We start from the raw sequence: 25,814 nt of genomic DNA, 5'->3' as shown, positions 1-25,814 counted from the left end.
GACTGGCACAGAGTGATGACATTGACCCCAATGTGCCTTGGCCCATGGAGAGTGATAAAGATATAACAAAAAGCTGAATGTAATGATAAATAGTTAAGTATAGGCCTACAGACACTGAGGGTGAATATGTTACAGCAATTTGATTAGTTTCTTTTCGTTTTCTACTTCTGTGATAATTTTTAAAACAATCAAACTGCAAGGCAGTTTTAATATGTATTGACAAACATGTTATCGTTTACAAGCACACAGCAAACTGTTCATGATTTTTCATTTACAATATTTGACATAGACTGAAATACATAACATGCAACCGATATTTACATTTTGCCCATGCACCAGATACATGGAGAGATTTCAACATACAATCATCAACTCAGAAACCCTACAGGGAAAAGTAAACATTGTTTTCTTCCAGAACAGCTGGTACATCCACATCTGGAGCAACTTACAAACTTAACCAATTACACAAGGATGATGACACAAGAGATAAAGTTAAGAAATTTAACTGTGGTGAACTTGACTATTCCTTTCAAATCCTTACCTAACTTGATTGACATCTTACACTAAAATACACTTCATGGTTAATTGCACACAAAAATACATTAGGGGTGTACCATTTGATAAAAGGGGGTGGTCTTGAAGATTGATGAGGAACATTATCTTTTTTATCCGATACATTGTACATTCTTTTTTTCCCACTATCCCACCTTTCTTTTGACAAACCTTCTGTGGCTGATTTTTTATTGACATTTGTTTGGATTTTTTCAAAATCTGCCAGGACACCCCCCCCCCCCCCCCCCCATCACTCTTTAACATTGAAAAAAACTTTGAATATATTTGTTGGAAACCAAACCTGCTGAAATCACCTCAGCTATGTTTTCTCATTATTTTTTACCACATTTCAACACCAAATACAGTTTACCATTTCAAATGCTTACTGAATCACCGCATTATCTTAAACATAGGGCCAATGTCCCTGAAGCTACTATAGACATGGATACAAAATTAAGTATTTCCTGACTGTATGAAATCATCTCACTAAGGTCATCCTAGGGACCTGTTAGCCAAATATTAAAGCTGTCTGACCAGCGGTTTTGAAAAACAAGCGACCCAATAGTCGACAGAGCTCTGCTGTGTTATGTAGAGAGCAACTTTTCGTGACATATGTATTGATGAAGAAGGTTGAGATCTTTGATAGCTCATTTCAGGATGGCCTGACCTAAAATGGCAAAATTAGCTGCAAAAATACAAAATTGATGATTTCATCATAAAAATGTATACCAAATATCAAAGCTATCACATGACTAACTTTTGAGAAACAAATATTTTGACCAAAAACGGCAAAAATTGACCCAAAAATACAAAAATTGAAGATTTCATCAAATTTCACTATATCACACTAAGAGAACCCCTAGGAACCTGTATACCAAATATCAAAGGCATCAGACAAGTAGTTTTTGAGAAACACATTTTTTGACCAAAAATGGCAAAAATTGCACCAAAAATACAAAATTGCAGATTTCATCATATATTCTATATATCATATTTAGTTTATCTGTAGGAACCTGTATACCAAATATCAAAGCTGTCAGACGAGCGGTTTTGATGAAATAAATTTTTGACCAAAAATGACAAAAAATTCCTTAAAAATACAGATTTGCATATTTCATCACAATTTGAACAAATCCAAGTTGGGTTATCCCTAGGGACCTGTATACCAAATATCAAAGCTGTCTGACCAGCGGTTATGAAGAAGAAGATTTTTTACCAAAAACGCCTTTTTGGCACTAATTTGCATATTTTCACACTATCAAAAGATCAAAAAAAGCACAATCATTTCAGGTCAGCCCAAAGTACTTACATGCAAATTTTTCATGTAATCTGCTCAGTGGTTATTGAGTTTTTCAATTTGACTGTTTTTACATTTTTTTCACTTAATTTGCATATATTTTGGCAATGACAACTTCATTTGAACAAAATCTCATCTACAGCCCATCATCCATGTACACACCAAATATCAAGATGAAATGTGCAGCGGTTTTGGAGTTTTTGATGTTGGACAGACAACAGACATACAGACATACATACATACAGACATTTCCCTAGCCTATAAGAATAGCTTCCATTGCCATATATACATATGGCTATGGGAGCTAAAAATTGTATAATTACCTTACGACAGCAAGATTTTGCCATTCTTTTTGCTCTGAAACTTTAAGAGCTCATAGATTTGAAAGATTCAAGTTGCATGCAAGTATGTGTATTGGTATGCTGTGTTTTCTTTGCTTTTTTCCTTGAAGAATGCTCTTTAAGTATTAGGGAAGTTCTTTAAGAATAAGAAATTCATGACGCGATATTGCAATAGAGGTGAGTGACAAACACAGGTAGAATGCTTCTAAAGACACAAACACACACAGAACTCTAATATAGATTTAGATTTCTTTATTGTAGTGTTCTTCATAGCATTCCATCACAGCCTTCTGCAAACACACATCACAATGAAAGTGTAGTTTTTGGCTTTGCATTTCATTGAGTTTTATATAGTTTACAATATACACGGAGAGGAATTTTTTAAAATTATAGTAAATTTTGAGATTATATCTGTTGTGCCCAGATGGATTTGTGAATATCCAATGAACACATGTAGAAATGTTAACGAGTATTCACACAAACCAATCTCCTCCAGAACCAGTGGATCCTGTGAAATCATGCGTTCCATGAAAAGGTTCAATAACAAGCTGAATTTTTCGTCAAGCGTTTGCATTGCACTCAGTAGGTTAAGTATAGCAAGGTGTTAGACACCCTGAAGAACACATCGTACTCTTGCATTCAGCCTCTTTTGACAAAATATTTCTAAATCAAAATTTCATTCATGCAATGTGTTTGCTACATTCTAATGTGTTTGGGATACTTCTCTACTTAATTGTGAAAACTGGCAGTTGTTGAACTTTTAGACATCTTTTCCATGTTGATGTTACAAAGTGGGCTCGTCAACATATGTTTATGTGTTATGTATATTGTTCTGTCATGTCTGGACTGAAATTCTGTCCTCAGCGATGACAATATATGTGACAATGCAAACTGTTGATGTACCAAATATTGAGTATATCAGCGCTTTTGTGTGTTGATCAAGACAGTGAATTCAACTTAGGGAATAAAATACTGCAAACCATTCCAAACATCTAATCACAAAACACTAGTTTCAGTTAGAAAACGATGTGTAATAGACACTAGATCAGATTTTGCAAAATTGTACAATTATTCATAGACAACAGTTGCCTTGCTGAAAATTTGTGATTGGAAAACAAGTTTTTAAAGTCTCCTGAAGACAGATCTTGAATACAAATACCACATATCTAATATGCCATGGGGAATAAAACACAGACATTAATGTTACACAGATGCATGGAGGACATGAAGAATATGTCTATATCTAATTTTTCATGCATACACATATTATTTTACTTCTTCACAAAATACCATTAGAGTAACTATTGATTGGTTTTTTCCAGATTTGCAAGTGAAGAAACCTCTTGTCTGCATTCATTTAGATATTATTGGTCGTAAAAATAGAAACTTCTTAGTTCAAATACAGGTATATTGTAAATATACATCAGAAAAGTCTCCTGTGGTTTGTTCAGAGCTCATTTACCATGTCTTTGTGAATATTTAAATCATACAGTCAGTGATACAGCTGCTTTTAAAAGTGTGAAGAGTATGAGGAAATTTAGCTACCTGGAGGGTATACTACCGTATATACCGTAGAAACTATTTACAATTTGGTGACCTACGGCACATATATACCTTATGTTATTTTGGAACATGTCATTATTACAAAAAGCACGAATGTATTGCACGAGGTCAACTGAACAGTTACTTTGTACTGCCAAATTACATGTAAATGTAATATACCAGTAACAGGGAGAACAAAGGTCACCACTTTGTTGAATTGCGCATCATGGTACCTTTCACTGGAACAATCACAAAACTCATGCTTTGGTGGCTCATTTTGCTGTTTTGGAATGAAATGGCTTGCTAACATTTTCCGAAGGCTTGGCCTACAAAAATTTACAATTCTGAATCATTCTGTGTCCCTGACAAAATTGAAAGAATTCTAATGAAATCTGAACATCAAACACCAAGGTACTTCATCATACCTTTCCATTTCTATTTTTTGCAGTTCTCTATTCAAAAAGTGTGAACGGATAGCAGTGCCTGCATGTGCTCTGAGTACATCGTAAATGTTCAGTCACGTTGGTCATGCCATGATTTGTTTGACCTCATAAACAGATCTCAAAAGATTTTACCGTATATTGTCACTTTCTTGATTTTTTAACCATTTGAAAAAATTTCAAAGTTTTTTACATCTTCTGTTTCCTTTGATTTAGACATCATACACATTATGCTTGTGAGATGTTTTGAAAATTTCAAGGTTTTCACATTTATTTGAAAATACAAACTTGGTTCAAGTCTGTGGACAATACGGCAGAAAATTCTAGTGTCAATGGTCATTTCTAGAACATTCCAATATATTCACACTGTGTGCAGGTTCTATATACGCACAGTCACTCAAAATTCAAGGACTTTTTCAGCAATTTTCAAGGACTTTTTGAAGTCCAGCATACCATTTTCAAGGTATCATTTTAATAATTTATATATCATTTTTTATATATCACTTTCATTGCTTATTAATTTTCCTGGACTAAGTGTCATTTTTCAAAGATTGTTTCAGGATTTTCCGCGAGGCATTAAAATTCAAGGACTTTCCACAAGCATACTAACAGACCCTGTGTGTGAATTTTTTTTGACGAGGCTTAATGCTGTATTTCTTTGATTCTGTATTGAATCTGCCAAATTTTAGGTCACTGATCCACAACATCATAGGAAGTGAAAGAGTTACCACACTGATGAAACGTTGTTGTTAAACATTTTCTTTTCACCATTTTGCTCAACCCAATATATATTCATAGTAAACTTTGAAGCTTGTTTAAGTGCATATGGCTTGAAGTAGATTTGATCAAGAAAACACAGAAAATGTTTGAGAAAGGCATAAAAGACTGTACACATGATTGGATTCAGAATTTTAAAGGACAACGACAGCTTCCTGAAATATACCAACTTGGAGAGTTACAATAATGGTACAGTCTATCTGCAGAGCAAATGCAAGAATATATCAATCTGTACTGGTATTTACACTTTCCCATTTTGGTTTCATAAGTTTTGTTTTTTTTGGTTGGCTAGAATATGGCATTCTTTCCTGACATCCAGGTGAGGTCAGTTTATGCTGCCGGAAGATTTTGGAGGAAGTAATCTGTCCGTTTCGCTTGGTTCTCCCTCGACATCACCATCTGTTGGAGATGGGCACTCTACAGAGGCAGTTTCTGAAGCCCTGGATAATTTCTGCCAACGACTCATGTTCAGTACACCGCCCTATGAAGCAATGACAAAACAAGATCAATGAATATTGATGAAACAAAAAGAGATAGATAAAGTCATTTCATCATGTTTATTTAAGGTGGAGCTGCAAGTTGCCAACAGTTTTTTTCAAGCAACATTTCTCATTAAATATGACAAGGAAATCCCCTTAAACTATATATTTTCAAAAAGCTGAGACTCTAAAGTTTAGTATGGTAGCAGTAGTTTACTCGAAAGAGGAGTGGGTGTATATTTGGGGTAAAAAACCTCAAATTTGGTATTAATGATAAACATTAATGTACGTCAAAAACTTGATACTATTTTTCTGAAATGTAATATTTCACATGAAAGGAGAGTATATGTAGAAAAAAAACAACTATTTTATTTTGCATTATCTATCCTCATTCAAAAATGGCAAGGGTTGACAGACTGACACTCAAAAAAGTGAGTAAAATTAAGATGCCTCTTATTCAAACTGTAAGAACACTGCTTTATCACACAACTCACGACTGCTTGACAAGCTAAAAGGTGAACCCACCCAATATTTTAATTTTGAGTTGACAAATTCATTAAAATTGAATGAATATTTGCAAAAAAGTGATTTCAGAGCAAGATACGCTGTGTAGGGTGCAGTGCCCCCTTAAGATACAGTCAAAAGTGATTCACCAGTAACTCTGGTATACTGACAGTGCACCCTGACAACGGTTGACTCAGATTGAAGATTGTATAGAAAGGGTTACCTACCCGTTTCATATCAACGATATTCAACGAAACCGTTGACGCCACACAGGCCAGTGTGTTTGCCAGAAGGAATATCATCACAAATTTCCATCTTCTTAAAAGTTCACCACTAGAGATGCTGGAAATTAAAAGATGGAAATGGATTTGCACTTCACTGTATCTCAAAATCTCCAGTTGTGGTCAGGATGGTGCAAAAATTAATGGACACAGGTGGGTATGTCTGTTTTCACAAAAAAGCTGTGCCCTTAAGGACTGGGATGGAAAATATATTCATAAAGGTCAACAAATCAACGTACATGTAGCTAAATACTTGATTTCAGACTCTGTTAATGAATATCATAGTTTCCACATGAAATGCTATTGTGATGCAGGAAAAACTAAAAAAAATATCTAAATAAGTAAATAAAAGATAGCACACAGGCAAATTAAGAATACAATTATTGCTTATAAAAGTAGAAAATTTTCATGGATTAGCTGTGCTGAAGGTTTTTGGGTCGTGATATTCAACTCTGAGAGACCTAAAAGTACATCCATGTTTAACCTGATACTTTCACCATGTAACTTACTTATTATTTGATCCTAGAATCTCTCCTACTACAACGTTAGAAATCCCAATACCAATCATTTGGATGGATGTTGTTATTCCCATCGCCGTACCAACCGTTGCCTGGGAAACCACTAAAGGGATGGATGGCCACATACTTGCCTGTAAGATGAAGATGATAAACAAGTGTTTAATATTACAGCTGGTAAGCAATCATAATTTATTTATCAATTTTGACCTTGCTACATGGACCTGACAAAGCTATGCAAAACAATAACGCCAGCTTTAAAAAAACTGAAGTTACTTTAACATGTATGTGACACAGATACTGTAAGTTGTAATATTGTTTGGTTTTATTTTCACAAAATATTTACAGCACAATTAAAATTTTCAACTCCACTCATCTTATTCAGAACAATGGGAGTGCACAAAAGTCTACTGGCAACAGGATTTTGATTAATTTAATTTTTTGTCAACATTTCAGTATCACTGTCATCAGAGATGCCCAGGAAGGCTGAGGAGAGAGGATTTTTGGCAATAACAATGCTGACATTGAAATATTTACTGATTGAGTCAGAATTAAATGCATCATTAATTTTTAAATGGATATTCTTCACCATTTTAGAATAATCTGGGTACATTTTTCACTGAAATCAGGTATCTTCAGTGATTTCAAGAACAAATAAATAAATAAATAAATAAATAAATAATAAATAAATAAATAAAATATGAATAAACAAGTCATCGTTGATGACACAGTCCCCACTTGTTAATGGGTACTTTGATTACATGTCCTCAGAGAGTATAGAGTCCTCTTCATTAATTAGGTCTGTGATAAAATACTTTGATACAGATAGCGCTCAATGGCCAAGAATGACCTACATACAAGAAAGACCTACATTTGTATGACATAGGTTAATGTCCTTGTACCAACTTTGAATAAAATCGTTAGAGATATGCCTGAGTATTATGGCTCTGTACATGAAAAAATCGTAACAAAATGGCCGCACGGCAGCCATATTGGATCGTATCACATAACAAATTGACATGCATATGTATGACAGTAGTCAATCTCCTTGTACCAACTTTGAATAAATTCGCTTGATACATGTCTGAGTATTATGGCTCTGTACATGAAAACATCGTAATAAAATGGCTGCCTAACGGCCATATTGGATCATATCACAAAACAAATAGACGTACATATGTATGACATAGGTCAATGTCCTTGTACCAACTTGGAATGAAATCGGTTGAGATATGCCTGAGTTTTGGCTCTATACATGAAAAAATTGTAATAAAATGGCCGCCTGGCGGCCATATTGGATCGTATCACAAAACAAATCGACGTGCATATCTATGACATTGGTCAATGTCCTTGTACCAACTTTGAATAAAATTGGTTGAAACATGTCTGAGTTATGGCTCTGTACATGAAAAAATTGTAATAAAATGGCCGCACGGCAGCCATATTGGATCGTATCACATAACAAATTGACATGCATATGTATGACAGTAGTCAATCTCCTTGTACCAACTTTGAATAAATTCGCTTGATACATGTCTGAGTATTATGGCTCTGTACATGAAAACATCGTAATAAAATGGCTGCCTAACGGCCATATTGGATCATATCACAAAACAAATAGACGTACATATGTATGACATAGGTCAATGTCCTTGTACCAACTTGGAATGAAATCGGTTGAGATATGCCTGAGTTTTGGCTCTATACATGAAAAAATTGTAATAAAATGGCCGCCTGGCGGCCATATTGGATCGTATCACAAAACAAATCGACGTGCATATCTATGACATTGGTCAATGTCCTTGTACCAACTTTGAATAAAATTGGTTGAAACATGTCTGAGTTAAGGCTCTGTACATGAAAAAATCGTAACAAAATGGCCGCACGGCAGCCATATTGGATCGTATCACATAACAAATTGACATGCATATGTATGACAGTAGTCAATCTCCTTGTACCAACTTTGAATAAATTCGCTTGATACATGTCTGAGTATTATGGCTCTGTACATGAAAACATCGTAATAAAATGGCTGCCTAACGGCCATATTGGATCATATCACAAAACAAATAGACGTACATATGTATGACATAGGTCAATGTCCTTGTACCAACTTGGAATGAAATCGGTTGAGATATGCCTGAGTTTTGGCTCTATACATGAAAAATTGTAATAAAATGGCCGCCTGGCGGCCATATTGGGTCGTATCACAAAACAAATCGACGTGCATATCTATGACATTGGTCAATGTCCTTGCACCAACTTTGAATAAATTCGGTTGAAACATGTCTGAGTTATGGCTCTGTACATGAAAAAATTGTAATAAAATGGCCGCCTGGCGGCCATATTGGATCGTATCACAAAACAAATCGACATGCATATCTATGACATTGGTCAATGTCCTTGTACCAACTTTGAATACAATCGGTTGAAACATGTCTGAGTTATGGCTCTGTACATGAAAATATCGTAATAAAATGGCCGCCTGGCGGCCATATTGGATCGTATCACAAAACAAATCGACGTGCATCTGTATGACATATGAAGTAATCCTTGTACCAAGTTTGAATGAAATCGCTCCTTGCATCTCTGAGATATCTGCGTGAACGGACGGACGCACGGACGCACGGACGCACGCACGCACGCACGGACATGACCAAACCTATAAGTCCCCCCGGACGGTGTCCGTGGGGACTAATAAATGGTACGTTTCATTGATTTTAGGTATCTTTAGCGATTTAAAGAACAAATAAAACAAAGTAAATAAATAAATAAAGAAAAATAATAGATAAATGTCACAAATAACCACATACATACACTCACATTGTAGTTCACCTACGAATACAACAAACGATATATAGACTTACCGCAGCCATGGAATACATAAGTCCAAGCCAAATTGTGGAAACTAATGGATGTACATGTGCAAAAGCTAATAATCCAAAGACTGGAATGGTGAATATAGCACAGCAGAAGGCAAGTATACCACGTTTTCCGATGTAGTCCTGTTAGATACAGAAAACTAGCTGTTAGTAAGGTCTGCTCCGGCAATCTTCACTAAAAACAGCCATATTTGTGGTGATTGGATTACATGTACCCTGTCTGTTTGTTTTTTAATGCTGGAAATATTTATCAATGTTACAAAGTCTGATATTAGCAATTTGCATTGTTCATGTGTTTGATATGAATTTCTGTCTTAAGATAGTACATGCCCCTGAATAGAGTTTCAGAAACTTAACTCAAGGAAACTCTAAACCATTCTCTTTCATAATCAATAATAAAAATCACACATCACCATGCAGATTTCAGTACCAGAGAAACAAATTACTTAATATTCTCCCCCAAAAAAGCATGTTGAATCACCAACTATTTAGCTTGTGAACACAGGGTCTACACATCTTAAATACATTGTTTTTGTGTACATTTGAATTCTAGTCCAGATAAGACTTCTAATTGTCAATGATAACAATGAAGTCTACAAATGTACAGGTTGAGACATAGACCCTGGAGCGAGACTGTCTATGGTTAAAATGACAACCTCAAAATGCTTTAATAAGGGGGATAAAGAAGCCATAGCTGATTTAAAGAGAAAACCTGAGAAAATGTCATCAAAAGTTGAAACTAGTAGCCCTTCATATAAGAATGAGAGAAAGTATAAACAACTGTATTTATCAGCAAAAATTATACATTGACATTCACAGAAATTGAACATGTACTCAAACAGTACATACTGCCTAATTGGAATAAAATATCATAAATTTGTTTACACAAAGTATTAAAGAACTTACTATTGTTAAACCTAGTATCCATGACAACCCGAGTGAGACATCATAAACTGAACCAGCCATGTAAGATGATGTTGTAGGATCATAACCATATTTATTCTGGATGAATTTACTGTTTACAGATGGGAGTATTACCATAAATTAGTATGTAACATAATCACTTTGAAATTATCGTAATGAACATTACAAAGTTTAATGGACACCTTTAAAAATAAAGGCAACAATTGCGATTGCACATTTGCCAGTTTATACTGTATCTTGTGCATTAACACTGACCACTGGTGATAAAATTTTTGGACAAGATTTGTCTGCTTTTATTTGTGTAGTTACTACCAAATTTTGTAGTCCGCTCCAATGACCGGAAATTTTCTCCTTCCACTATGCTTTAATGGCTCTACAGAAAGCTTGCCATTGATATCACACAATTCCTATGGTTTCAATCACAACTTCGAAGGTATATCAATTCTGTCACTCCATAACACATAAATTTTATACGCAAACACCAATACGTGTTTTGAGGTTCTTTACCTGGCTTGCAAATGACATGGCTTAACAATGGGACTTCAGAGAATTACAGTACAAAGTCCAGCGTGTAGGTAATAATTTATCGTATCTTCAACAGCAGGTTAAAAGTTCAGCATTCGAAAGTATGATTTAACCCTTTGAGAGCTGTAATTTTTCCCTCCAAAATTTTAGTGCACAATTTTACCAATTTTAAAAAAATTTTCTGTAATTTCTTTGATAATTTTGGACCAAATGGACATTGCATTTCATAGGCTACAGTTTTTTAATCCAAATTTTGGCAAAAATCTGAAAAAAAATTGACTGGGGTATATTTTATAAAGGTGACAAAAATTGACTTTGGCACTCATAGGGATAAGAGCATGTCCACGAAAACATCAGTGATTTCAAAAAATTCTGCATTCCTACCATTCACGCAATGATAATTAGCTTAGTGGCCTTTTAACAATGGAACATGGTGTTCACTTGCTGGTAATGCAATTGCCAGAAAAATTACCATGAATATTAGTGCAAAACTTCAAAATCTCACTGGCTGTTGAAATTAAACCCTACCTGGCATCTGCAACGAATGGGAAGACACCATTGTAGAAGAACATGATGGTCAGTGCCAGCAGCCAAAATTGAAGGGAGAAGTATTTTATGTCCCGTAGTCGAAGTTTCTTGGACTGTGTTGCAACATTTGCTTCCTAAAAGAAACACAAAAGACACTTTTTGCATCTCCTTGCCAACATTGAAATCTTTTGGAAGCTTTTCCATCTTGTTTTCCCTTGGATTAAGAAGTGCTACAATGTATGGATATGTTATCGATGATGATATGATGATGAAGTGGTGATTCTTTTAAAATCCCATAATGAATGAATATTGACTCTGTACCGTATTTGATTTGTATATACTGCAGTCATATCTCACTCTAATATTTCTATGCAAGTGGAATCCATTCCCTATAATATCCTATGATTGCTGGATTTGCAGAGGCGGAGTATGAATATGAGGTTATTATGAAAATACCGCAAAGGATGCACGAGGACATTGGCGCAGCGTATCATCCGATGCAAAGCGGAGGGCGATGCGCGGCGCCAATGTCCGAGTGAATCCTTTGCGGTATTTTCGTAATAACTTTATTATTATACATCTTACATTCCCAGCTGGGGCACCAAATTGTCAGAGTCGTGACCAATTTCCTGCAATGCCAACAATTTCTCTTCCGATTTTATCGCGCCAGTGTGGAACGCTATCTCGGACGCGCTTCTGCAAATTTTGGAGTGTATGCACTACACATGTATGTATGTACAGAGCGCGCGCAAGACATGTTCTGGCACTCGTCCAATGGGTCCCTTGAAACCATTCAACAGTGGACGCGCAGATACAGCTGCAGGGGATGGGGCGCCTTGAAACCATATGTGTTACGGAACGGGCGTTCCGTACGGCTATTTTAGCGCACGCTAAATCCTATTGTTCTCGATGGTAGATGTATAATAATCTCACATATTTGAATATTGTTATGCACTCTGACACTCACATCTGTTTGAAATCATCAATACACCTTTCTCCGTATAGTAAAAGGTCTCACACGGAGTTTTGCTTAACTTGTTTCCCATCTCAAAGAACGCAGTACAGCAATCCACAACTTTCAAGAAGTTTACTATCACTGAATTTCTTATGAAGCACACATTACAGAAAATGACACAAAAGATTGCTAACTTCAATACTTTGGTGTTCACTCAAAGACAAAAACAATGCAAGAGACTTTTCTTCCATCCCTTTCATCTTACCTGACCTAGCTGCTTTATTCCAATAATATCCAGAAAGCTGAGAATGATAGCTGACACGAATCCTAAACCACAGAGAATTGCACCACCCCACAGTGTCCAGCGTAGACCGTACTCCTTTTCAAAGTTTGGTGTGAGAAAAAAATTGAGGACACTTCCCTGCAAGAAAAGCAAATCATGAGACCTCCACATATGTTGCTCACAAGTCTTAGAGGTAGATCTGTCAACCAACTGAAAACCTTCCTGACAGATATAGGATCACAAGAGCTTCAATACAAAACCGTTGTTTTTTGGTTTTATGATGCTCTTATTTTAAGACCAACAGGGTCAATACATTCAAAGTCACTTTTAAGAGACAAGGACTCTCAAGGAATTTTTCAGCAATTTACAGGGACTGTTGAGGTGTTAAAGTACAATTTAAAAAGTACCATTTTTACATCATATTTTTTATATATATCATTTTTCATATCATTTCTGTGATATCATGAACCATCATTTCATCATTATCAAAAATCATTGGTAAATTATCAATTTTGCGGGACTTAATTTCACTTTTAAGGATTTATCAAGGACTTTCTGAAAGTCCATGGACCCTGGACAAACGATGAAGTCTGCAAAAGTATATTGCTCTGCATATTTACCCCTCGCTCTGAAATAATTTTTTCTTTTATTGAAAACCACAACACCAAAATTTCAAGATCAGTCAATTTTTTTCAATAATGTAGAGCTGACATAGGTATTCCTGTTATTTTAGATGAATTTTATTGTACATATATATATAGCACAGTGTGGCAGAGACTTACAGCTCTGGAAAGAGTCAGTGTCATTCCAAACGCAAACGCCAACTCCTTGTTCCTGAACCAATATGCTGTTATTCGATTCTGAACAACTATGGATAAAAAAAAGAGAATATTATTATTGCTGCTCTGTGCTCTAATAACTGTAAATCTGACAGTAACCAGACATTTAACACTTAAAACTTCTCTATACATTTCAAACTGACCCTTTGTGTTTATAAGGTTGACTTGCTATGTACAGAAACTTCAAATTTTGGTTGCATTTGTAAAAGGGTCTGAAAATTGTACAAATTTTTAAAGAAAACACATGAAAGTTTCATCACTTCGAGAGGGGGAGTGTACCCTGAATTGCATTTGTCACTAAGTTCCAAATGTTCTTCAATACTAATGTCTCCATTTTGTAAGTTCAAGGATGACATTGAATATCACTTACTTGTCAAGGATCCGTTGCCTGAACCAAATAACAGCCTTCCAACCAGCATAACGGGCAGCATGGCGCTTGTACCCTTGAAGAGTTCCCCAAGTGCAAACACAGATGATCCCAACAAACAGAGACCAGAAAAGAGAAATAAACCGACTAGGGAAGAAAACATGAAACAGACAAACTTTACACAAATTTTGAAAATACCTTCAGAAGTGATGTTGTTTTAAAGACAGTATGCTAAACAGGATAAGAGAATAGCATCAAAAGTTTTCATTCTTTTCTTTGTTGGCCGCTGTATGTAGTAGTGAAAAGTCCCTTATGTGCTTTCTTTGCCTAAACACTGACCTAGCCAGTGTAGCAAGTACTGTAGAATAGGTATGAATAATATTTTTCCCCACAACTGAGAGACTAAAGCTTGAGGGCAAGTGCTGACGACACAAAGCTTGTGCCCAGCAGCAATGGTCCATGACGGCAGAAGAACCATAGTTGCCAAAAGTCTACATTTTGGAGAAGAAAAGGCTGTCTTTGCTAGCCTTTGACTGACTTTTGAGTAAGTTAGAGCAAAGTTGTACATGTGTACTCTGACTGAATCTGAACATAGGTTCAGCATTATGCCTTGAAAATATACTTCATGTGAGCGGCGAGAACATACTGGATTCAGTTAAAATGGCAGAAATGTTGCTGACATACGATCAGATAATATTGTGAAGTGTTATCAAAATATGAACTGTAGAGTTAACACAGAAATGTTATGAAATGACTTGCCTCTGTTGCCAAGTTTGTCTACCAAGAAACCCGCTCCCAAGACTACAACTGCATTTCTGAAGGGCGAATGATAAAAATTAAAAAAAAAAAAAATAAAATGACTGATTTCATAGGTAAATCAGTTTTCTTCCATGAAGAGTCATGCACATATTCAAATGGTTTATCATAAACCAAATAAGGGCAAGAAATATAGTTACATGACTCATAAAACATGAATTTCAATTTTCTTTTTTTGAAAAAGCGTCTTGTTCTATTTGGATATTACTTATGTATGAACTCTTGTGAAATATATTTCTACAGAGCCAGGTACTATTGTGACAGATGCTCTCACTAAAATGAAGCTTTGTGAACACACATCCATGGGCACAATATATCAAGCTGTCATATCAGGAGATAGCAATATTACATACATGTGATCTGTATTACCTGTGAAAGAGTGATTGCTAATCGCCAGTTTTGTGCTACCAATAAAGCAAAACATTCTGACAGTAACATATTTCTCAGTTTGGTATATGGTATGAACATAAATTACAAATTTCACAGGGAATACTTACGTCCATGCATATATGGCGTAGAGGAGGTTGTACTGATCTGCTGTCATACCTAGTCCATCATCACAGGGATTGCCACTGTTGTTGCCATGTGTTGTATTAGAACATGAGATATTCTGAAATAGTAAACAGCTTATTTTCATTTTCACAAAAATTGAGGGCATGTTACATTTTAAATGAATCAGAGATAGATAGATCATGGGGTGAACACGATGGTCCATATCTAACCTAGCCAGTAACTGCTATTCTCACTTAGCTATTCATTACACCAAAGACAGTTACTCTTGTTGGCTTAACAATGTAATTAACCATTAATATGAATTTCATAACATGATAATGTACAATGCAAAAATTCAGGTCATTTTACATGTAGAGTTTCAGATTTTGTATTCATTTTTGTCTGTAACTTGACACTATAAACTACTTACAGCACAATTTATTTACGCAGTTCATAGTTTTAAAGTTGTTTTCTTTCAAATATCAGAGGCAAATTGATAAGTTTTGGAGAATGATTTTAATCTATCCATGGGACATTGAGCAGCAGGACGAACATCACAGTTGGCATAGGTGTGAAAGACTCACTAGCTAATACATTCAACTGTGATTGCTATTGAACTTCAATATGCAATATCTCTATATATGTTAAAGACGCTCACTTTCTGGTAATTTGCTATGTTGTTAAGTATCTTGAAGAAAATAAATGGCTTGTTTAGGGGTTAACCTTTACCTGTCTCCCTGGCATTTTCAACTACCTTGAAGGGGGGGAGCTGCTATTCTTTAAAAATAATTTACATTATTGGTCCTTTTGCTTTGTGTGAGTGTGTCTTTACTCTGAGCACAAAAGAACCATTAAGTTGGACTCTAAGGAATAAAATCTAAATACATGGAAATAACGCATCATTAAGACATAGGTCTACAATGAGTGAGATCTGTGAATTGAATGCTGATGACTAGCAGGTATAACAATGCTGTTCACTAAAGAATATCTTTAATCAATTCTACATGAAGCAGAAATTATCAAAATTACCAAAGTACTGAGCCAAACATTTTTCCAGAAGCACTAATCATTTGCAAATAAATTTATCTGAGAATACCAGTTATCTGACAGAAAATATCTGAATGGATTATGATACAAGAAGACACCTGGATTGAAGCCTTTACTTTACCAAGTATACCTTATCTGGACGCACAACTGTCCAGGAATATTTCTCTCTTTTCAAAGCTTCATCAGCAAATAGATGCCAGCTGATGTACAACTGATGTACGGAATCACAATTTACCTATGTACCCAAACCTCTGCGAGATACTGCGTATACTTACCCCTTGAAAGACATCTTGTAAGACGCTTGGCATATCAAAACAGAAGTACGACCCAAATGTTAGCATACAATTGAAAAAGAGGATGATGAACCTGAAAGAGGCTGCAATAAAAATTGATAGCTATGAAAATGTTATTACTGAAAAGGGTTGGTAAAATGAAATAAGTACAATGCCTTATGTTGTAGTGTTAGTTGTCTTATTGTCCTAATTGCCGTGTTTGTTTTTTTTTCTTGACCTGTTTTTTTACTGGTTTGTTGCTTGTATTAGTACTTGTATTTTTTTTTTTCCTCTGTCATTCTGTAAATTTTCAATGTCGAACTTGTGGAAGATCGGCCTTATTGGCCGAACATGTTATCGACAGTAAATAAAGTTAAATAAATAAATAAATAGGCCTGCCAATGAAATGCCAAACAACAGGCGTGATGATCAGATTAGCATTCTTTAGTCTAAGCGCTTTGAAGAGCTTTCTCATTTTCAAACCATGTACCTAATGGTCAATAAAGTGTATTGTTTATTTAGTATAACAAATCTGTGTGAAGTTTCTTGCCTTAGATTTATATATAATTAATGCACAAATAATGGATTTAGTCAAAGTTTAGAATTTAAAAGTGTGCAATTTGTTCATCAACCAATCTATAGATTGGGCTGTTTCTCTATCTACTTAGATTGGGCTGTTTCTCTATCTACCTATCTATCTGCCTATCTACTTATCTATCTATCTATCCACATATGTACAAATGCTTCTCCTCGCTATCCTTGGTGAGATATGCATGCATTTTATCAATTTAAAGAATTTGCATTTGACAATCAGACATAATTCTTGATTACAATTGGAAATGTTAGAAAAATTTTATATTCATCATTTTTGATATATAGCCATTGCAATATTGTAAATAGTTTTGTTCATTTTGTTCTGTAGAAACTCATGGACACTTGTATACTTCTGATTGCCAGATGCACCATGATACTCCTGAAATTTAGTATTAGATATTTTGTACAGGTGTCGATTAACAACTTGAAATGTGCTATCATAAAACTGCATAGCAGTACATCTCTCTAATGTTACAGGCTTCCTTGTCGACATAAACCAGTCAATAATTGTTCTTGACTTCTGACACTATTTATGCCCACCTAGTCTAAAATAAACAACAATCCACCTTCGTGGTAGCGGAACCGTGCTTGTACTATTCAAACCATGGATGTAAAAAATAGATTTACATCCATGTTCAAACGAAGCTGACACGCCAATTAACCAAGGCCGCAACCATGGCGGATAGGGAAAGTTACGAACGATGAAACTCCAGATTTAAACCAACCATATATTTAATCTGTAAAAAATATCGTCTTGACGAAAATTTAAATATAGGTGTGGTTTTCATAATGATACAGTAAAACAGACAGTGCCAATAAATCATTTCACTGTGTTCTTCAAAACAGGGAAGCACAAGTACATCCATGGCCAAAGTAAGGACAGCGTGTGTTGAAGCATCTGACACCTGATTGGGATGTACTTCAATTCACTCACCGTCTGACGCGTGCAACATGGTGAATATCCGTTTTTACTTGTCATACAGATAAAGATACTTGTCATGTGAGGTCTACCTCGTGATTTTGATGCCGGCGGTGCCAAAACAAGTTCAGCTGATGCACAAAACTCACTGGGGCTTGGGGTGGGTATTTGACAGTGAGGTTGCACTGCAGATGTCATGACATTGTCACGAGTTTGTGAGAAAATAAACATCAAACAATCTAACTAGTGACCTGCCTGTATTTATACTTGACCTCACGAGGGGAGAACCATTCGGTTTCAGGGGTGGGTTGGATGGAGCAGGATGTAGATACAACCGCGGCAAAGCAAGTGCATAGGTAACTGATTGTAATACAAAACACTAATAGTAATTAACATGTAGTCTAACTTCGCCTTGTTTATCTATACTTTGTGGCTGTCAGTAAGAAATCTCAGCAGGGTGGCGTTAAATGGCACTGTCTTCAGTATTAAAGTCCATGCCAAGTTGATTTCTTATATTTACGTTTGGCAAGGAGACTTCTCATATCTAAACCAAGCACCCCGTGGTTTATTAGCTCTTTATCAGTAAAATAAAGATGCCGCTTCTATACTTTAAGGTTTTCCAGTACTTGTTTGCTATTGTAGTTTCTGTTTGTATTACAATCAGTTATATATGCACTTGCTTTGCCGCGGTTGTATTACAGCAAATTGGCGTGGTGGCGCACTTCGAACGCAAATGATAGAACCAGATTCCCAAGTTTTCCCTTATTTAAGGTATATTTATACGACATATTTTAAATTCTTTCTGTTGAAACCATTTTTTCCCTTAAGCTATCATGGGATCAATTTATTTTTCCTACACCTGCCGACAATTCTTCCCTCAAACCCCCCACCCCAAAGAAATCACACGGAAGCAAAGATAACAGACAAATAGGTATGAAAAAATAATATACTAAATTGAATAAGAACGAAAATATTAAATTGACTGAACAACACATGTGTGTACTTACACACAAAGTGAACATCATCATTGATATTCCATTTGTTGCTCAGTTATCTCTTGGCTTCCCTTTGATTGCTCTCCCTAAGGAATGGACCATTAGACCTTGGGAGGGGGGGGGGTGGTCACAATGAAATTGTGAAAATTTTTTTTTACTATTGTAAATTTCTGAAATTTTTTTTTTCCAATTGAGATTAGCTGTGCAAATTTTTTTTTCAGAGTAAATTTTCAGATTTACAATTTTTTTTAGTTCGTCGCTGTCTGAATATAAGAGGGCAAAGATGTGGTGCCAAGCGGCCACGGTCACGGGGGGGGGGGGGGAGGTCAGGAGAGGGTGTCCCCCTGCTGCTGTTGGAGCTTTTGAAAAATAGAGATTAAAATGGTGTATTTGGTGGCACTTGGGGAGTATTTTTGCGGGGGAGGTCAGGAGGGGTGTCCCCCCTCCTGCCGTTGGAGCTTTTGAAAAATAGAGATTAAAATGGTGTTATTTGGTGGCACCTGGGGAGTATTTTTGCAGGGGGAGGTCAGGAGGGGGATGTCCCCCCTCCTGCTGCTGGAGCTTTTGAAAAATAGAGATAAAAATTGTGTTATTTGGTGGCACTTGGGGAGTATTTTTGCGGGGGGAGGTAAGGAGTGGGTGTCCCCTCCTGCCGTTAGAGCTTTTGAAAAATAGAGATTAAAATGGTGTTATTTGGTGGCACTTGGGGAGTATTTTTGTGGGGGGGGGATAGTCAGGTGGGGGTGTCCCCCTCCTGCCGTTGGAGCTTTTGAAAAATAGAGATAAAAATGGTGTTATTTGGTGGCACTTGGGGAGCATTTTTTTTGGATTACACATCTTCCTCTGAAACATGGTCTTCTTGCTCCTCAGTAGCTTCCTATAGTTTTGAAAATTGACTATTTTGGTTTCCTGGCTTCCCTTTCTACTGCGTGGTGAAATGCCTACATTCACCCCACCAAACATCATGCATATCTCATGATTTACAATTGATTTTGACAAGCTGAGAAGCTAAAATAGCTAAATAATATAGTTAAATTTGCATATTTGTGTTTTTAGAGCAATTGTTGCCCTTTTTTGATCAAAACATCTATTTCTCTGTAGCAGCATGTCCAAATTGATTGGATGTGTATAGATGTGTTAAAATTTCAATATTTGTCTTTTAGGGCAATTTATGCCATTTATGGTCAAAAAATCTGTATTCTCTGAAAGGGGTTGTCCAATTTCTTTGAAATTTGCTACACAAAAACGATTATTCATGCAGATTTATTCAGTATTTGCTATCGAGAAACTTTCAAAGTTCAACCCTTTTGTGTGTTTTTGTGTTGGGATTTTGGATAGATGGCATTCTACGTAGTGTATTGTTGAATGTTAAAACATGTGCTGCTGTTGTTTTTTGAGGCTGTTTTTTGAGAAAAAAGAATTGAAAATGCTTTTTTAAAAGCAAAATAATACATAATGACTTGATATGTTGTTTTATCATTATTGACGTGTTTCTACTTGTTCACCCATTCTTGCATTCATCATTGCAATAAAATGCTGTGAAAAAAAATGAAACTGATGTGGCCTGCATCTGTTTACCTTGATCTTAAAAGGCAAATACAACTTTCTGTCTTGACAACCATACCATAGTTTCAATGTTTTACCTAGTGTACCTGCTTGGTTTGAACGCAGGAAACAAGTAGAAAACAGGCTCTATAATTTCATAATTTTCAAGTGATCAGAATACAAAAGTCCTGAAAAGATAAGATAAGTACAACTTCCAGTATAAGGGATACAGTCACTCTAAATGTATAAATTAAAATTAAAAATGTGCCAGGAGGATGTACTAAAAAATACAGAAAGTTGCTTTCTGTCGGTAAAATCTAAAAAAATTCAAAATTTTAAAGACTTTTGCAGATTTTTTTTTATGCCTTTGTCTTATTTATTTTTTTTTTATTTTGCAAACTAGTTTCAAAATTTTTTTTCCCTAACTTTCTGCTCTGAAATTTTTTTTTTTCTGTTTTTGACCACCCCCTCCCAAGATCTAATGGTCCGTCCCTAAAGTACAACGTTTCTTTATTAAATGCTCTGCTTTGGCATTGAGCACTGCAATTTCCCACGACATCTGTATACTTCGATATATATATATATATATATATATATATATATATATATATATATATATATATATATATATATATATATATACACACATATGCTGACTCACTCAACTTAAAAGGAGGTCAATTGTCTATTGGTACATTAAGTACAGATTTTATAATCTCAATAAATCTCCTCGATGTATAAATCTTCCTGTCTCATGTCGTTCCCGGCTTATCCGAAACGAAAAGTCCGCGTGCGAGATTTTCCGGCTTTGGTAAAGGGAACAAGCTTGCAGTTCTTTCCGCTGACGCTCGTCAGCATTTCAAAGGATGAGGCTGCGCCTAGATTCCCGCCAAGTTTTGCTCGTGTCAGAGTTAAACTGGGGGCGTCGTTATGGACATGCGTACTTCGGGAACATCCGGGCCTTCTCTTGTATTGATGAATGGTGTGAACCGTGAAGACGGTAGGCAAATTGTAAAAATTAATGGTCACAACTTCATCCCCTGAAAAACATTACATGTCTTTCGAGGAAAGGCAGTGCTGACGGAAACACTGTGAGCGGTTTGCTTGCTCTTGCTGCACGCTGAGTTGCAGAAGATACCAAACTATCGGTGGAATCCGCAGCTAATTTTTGTAAGGTAAAACATGATGAACAGTGTTTGAGTGTATGTATACAAACGTTGCGGCTGGGATGACACCACGTATGCCATGCCAGACAGTACTACAGACTGCATTGAGTGCGGGTTCAATACGTGTAACCCTTAGCGTGTTGTGTTTGTTATGGATGATAAACATTTCCACGTCGAACGAGATATGTCATGATGATGCAAATGACGGCCAGAAACGAATATAATGTGCACTGTTTTTAACATAAAAGGCGATATTTGCGTAAAATTTTCGCAGACAGTCGATATGCCATGGCTTGTCTACTGCGGTGCGAACTCTCGGAATGTCTACTGACCGGAGGTTGACATTTCATATCTGCACCCGGTAGCCGGCGCGACAGCCACAGGTGCAAGCTTACAGTGGTAGAAAATGGTTGATATGTCGACTCCAAACCCAGTGAATGTTCTAATTACTGTGTGACTTTGGTTCGTCCCGGAGAAATAGAAACTTCCCATTGCCTAAGTAGTGTGTTTACATGTTTGACACGGCGGATATGGCTTCGCGTACCCGCCCGTGTCTATTCACCGGCATGATGCATGATATACGTGGCCACTTGACACTAGGCTACCGGTAAACGCGACAAAATTGCAATGCATCCCACCTGTACATGATAAAGGGAGCTTACTTGCTGTTTTCTTTATATGTTGAACCGTTCTTGTACACATTTCCTTTCATTTTGATTGCAACTGAAAAAACTAATCTTGCATGATCGTGGCATTGCGATTGGACATCATTAAATTGTTTTATACTATTTTGAAGAGCAGAATATATTATAAACCATTTTAAGTGTGGAGGCAGCACACAGAGTACCTCCATTTTGGAAGCTTAAAGGCCGACTGATGATCATGCTAGTGACATGACATGACACACCCCCTAGAATTGCCCTGGTAGTGCCAAGCCAGCCACTGTAATCTGATTCCCATGATAACACATACCCCTCCCTCCAAAGAAATACAAGAAATTGATTTAATATGTCCTTGCTAACTTTTACCTTGGTCTACCCTGCTGATAGGTATTTTGTTACAACAATTTATTATATGAAAGTATCAAGTGTAAAATTTATCATAAAAAACAAATTATGGAATATTCATATTGGTTACGATCTATTGTTCAGCGTCATGTAATTTTTGAAGATACGTAAAGAAATAAATTCACTCAAATTTTAATAAAAGATGAAAATTTTACCAGATAGACTGAGCCCTGCAAATATACTGCCGACAAATGTATCTAACATGCTTTGTATTTATTTATATTATTGAACCAAAGTTGAATAAGTACAAGTGCATTCATTTAGGGGCAACTGACTGATCTAATCTCCCGGAGTCAGACAGGTTAACAAACTTTTGGACTGCCCGAAGAAAACATGGATTTTGAAGAGATATGTCTGTTGTGGTGTATGTGCTTTGTACTAAACATTTTGTTGTGTTAAGTCCTACTTATCTGGCGGAGTTTAGTCTTGTACAATCCCAGATCCTAGAAAAAGTGTTTCTCTAGGGTCTATGGTTTGATGAATATTTCTATGGCAAATATACCTGTGAGCAGATTAAAATGGACAAGGTAGTGGACTTGACACATTTTTCCTGTCAATTTTGGATTATTTTCCAAGTCATTTACATTGGACAGGACCTTGAAACATGCTGAAGCTGTGCTTGATACGACCGCTAATGCTAGAATCACAATCATCAGTAACCATAATAAAACTTACACACCCTTGGAAGCGTACAGACAGAAATGCAAGAAAATTGACAGAATTGTAGTACCTCTTAGGTATATATAAACCGGGTATATAAATTAGCAAAGGACTTCATGAAGCGAACCTGGTAGTGTCGCAAAGTTGTTTGTAATATTCATCACATTATGTATCCCCATTTGTTTAGTTTATGATTGATATGAAGATTTTCTTACATGGTAAATATGTCCAAAGCAGCAACTTTTGCCTTTTTTTAAACATTTCACTGTTGTAACTCAGGATACAAAGTCTAGTAATTACAGATAAGTAAAGTAGATTGCTTGTTATTTATTTCCACTTTTATTTCAGTATCTCACATACTACTAGTCTGTACAATTTCTGCTGGTATTGTGATCTCGCAAATGTGCTAATTCAGATTTCAGGCCATCGTGTTTCTCCAATATTTTGTAAAGCAAATGCCTCCATGTTTTAAATTGATAGTCATGTAGGAATTTTTCTGAAATGTACCTTGTTTATGTTGACTTTATTCTGCTATTGCAGAAAATGCAGATACTGCTATTGATGCCTTGTTATCAATGAAGAAGGGCTGTGCATTTTATTATGATATGTAAATAAATTCCAGCCCACGTTTTTCTATATATAATATTCTGAGATGTCAATGCTGGACGTTGAAAATATTAAGAAAATGGAATACAAATATTTCTAAGAAAGAACCTTAATTAACAATAGTAAATCTACAGTATTCATCAGATTAATTCAACAGCAAGACAAATAGTCCAGTCAAAATAGGGTAAGACCCACCACAAATTGCAACAGAATTTTTTTCTTCAGAATGCATTTCAGAGAGGTACCCAGAACAACATATTAAAAGTTTACTCGAATCCACCTTGGGGAAATATGTCTAATTTGCATAAATCAAATATGGCTGCCAGCCATCCGACAAAATAACATAATAGGCCATATATCACATGTTAAACAAGCTATTTCAGTGATTTCAAAGTCTGACACTAGTAAGTTGGCTCGGAGAATCATTTTGGAGGTATAATGTTTTATATAGGCACTTCATTAATTTGCATAATTCCAATATGGCGGCCAACATTCCTATAAAAGACATTTTCGGTCATATACCACGTATTAAACAAGCTATTTCAGTGATTTTAAAGTTAAAGATATATTTCTTTGGCATGGACAAACGATTTTCGAGATGCAATGATTTGCATTGGCACTTTGTTAATTTGCATAAATCCAATATGGTGGCCAACATTCCTACAGAGGACACTGTCGGTTGTATACCACGCATTAAACAAGCTGTTTCAGTGACTTTAAAGTTTTAATATTTTTGTTGGGTATGAAGGAACACTTTTAGTGGTTCATTTTTTACAATGGTCCTTTGATAATTTGCATAAATTAAATATGGCTGCCATATTAATGCCCCATTGCTTAATAGCTTCTTATATTAATAAGGGTTTGATATAGTTTTTAGCACTAGGAATCTATCATGAAGAAACTGTTATGTCTTTGGACATTTTTCTATATATGACGTCAATGGTTGTTAGTCTTCTGAATAATTTTGTCTCTTTCTGAATATAACAGTGGATTCATCTGAGTAAGGCATTTTTGTAATTTGTATGGGTGTTTGTAACGGTGTTAAAACATGTAATCTGAAATGTTTACTATTAAGAAAAGACGTATTCAAAATTTTTAGTTTTTAATTTAGACTGAACCCCCTTCTTATGGATGGATGCACCTTTGTAAGATCCCCCAAGATGATAGGCAAGAAGTCATCACACATAACAGCAAAAATACAATGATCACAACAAAGCTAAAAAACAGGAAAATGATATGAACAAAATAAAAAAATGCCATAATACACACAAATTAAAACTTGACACAATTGCAAACAATGTCAGATTCATAAAAAATAATGAACGCACAAACTAACAAAAGTTGAAAATCGCATGTTTTAGCAAAGGCTTACAATTAATCCAAACACAGAATCCAACCATTACACAATACAAACAAGTACATCTTGAGTCCCTTTTCCAAGTGTCATTTTTCCAGATGTACATGTTTGTATCGTGTAACAGTTGGATTATGCTTTGCTGATAAGTTGTTTAAATTATTTTAAGCCTTTGCTAAGCATGCAGTTTTCAATTTTTGTGAGTTTTGTGTCCATCGAGTTTTTAAGAGTCGTACATTGTTTGCAACAG

The 25,814-nt window shown here is 35.8% G+C and overlaps 2 protein-coding genes across 11 annotated transcripts in view; one reads left to right on the top strand and one right to left on the bottom strand.

Moving 5' to 3' along the window:
• Positions 1–2,427: 2,427 nt before the first annotated feature.
• LOC139138949 (lysosomal dipeptide transporter MFSD1-like) lies at positions 2,428–18,434 on the bottom strand. Its single transcript, XM_070707585.1, has 13 exons — positions 18,187–18,434; positions 16,662–16,762; positions 15,345–15,457; positions 14,791–14,846; positions 14,035–14,178; positions 13,608–13,693; positions 12,808–12,963; positions 11,588–11,721; positions 10,517–10,625; positions 9,596–9,733; positions 6,723–6,862; positions 6,160–6,274; positions 2,428–5,430 (listed from the first exon to the last, which is right to left on the bottom strand). Exons 1-13 carry the CDS (start codon positions 18,203–18,205, stop codon positions 5,275–5,277), a joined length of 1,467 nt encoding a protein of 488 aa, XP_070563686.1. The 5' UTR covers positions 18,206–18,434; the 3' UTR covers positions 2,428–5,274.
• Positions 18,435–21,661: 3,227 nt separating this feature from the next.
• Positions 21,662–25,814, top strand: part of LOC139138947 (disabled homolog 1-like) — a 32,508-nt gene continuing 28,355 nt past the window's right edge. For 2 of the 10 annotated variants that reach the window (XM_070707577.1, XM_070707576.1), the window contains exon 1: positions 21,662–21,886. The gene's annotated coding sequence lies outside the window, so the exon portion shown is untranslated. The remainder of the gene's footprint in view (positions 21,887–25,814) is intronic. The other 8 variants (XM_070707578.1, XM_070707574.1, XM_070707579.1 and 5 more) reach the window with 7 other exon arrangements.

The sequence above is a fragment of the Ptychodera flava genome, chromosome 8 (genome assembly GCF_041260155.1).
Source record: "Ptychodera flava strain L36383 chromosome 8, AS_Pfla_20210202, whole genome shotgun sequence".
In the NCBI taxonomy this organism is placed as follows: Eukaryota; Metazoa; Hemichordata; class Enteropneusta; family Ptychoderidae; genus Ptychodera; species Ptychodera flava.
This window is presented reverse-complemented; position numbering and strand designations above follow the sequence as displayed.

Bases quoted from the DNA above. Each gene is read 5' to 3' on its own strand.
- LOC139138949 (XM_070707585.1), bottom strand. The intron at 9,734-10,516 runs GTAAGTTCTTTA...TGTATCTAACAG, and splicing joins GGATACTAGGTTTAACAATA to GACTACATCGGAAAACGTGG. The intron at 5,431-6,159 runs GTAGGTAACCCT...ATTGCTTCATAG, and splicing joins ATATCGTTGATATGAAACGG to GGCGGTGTACTGAACATGAG.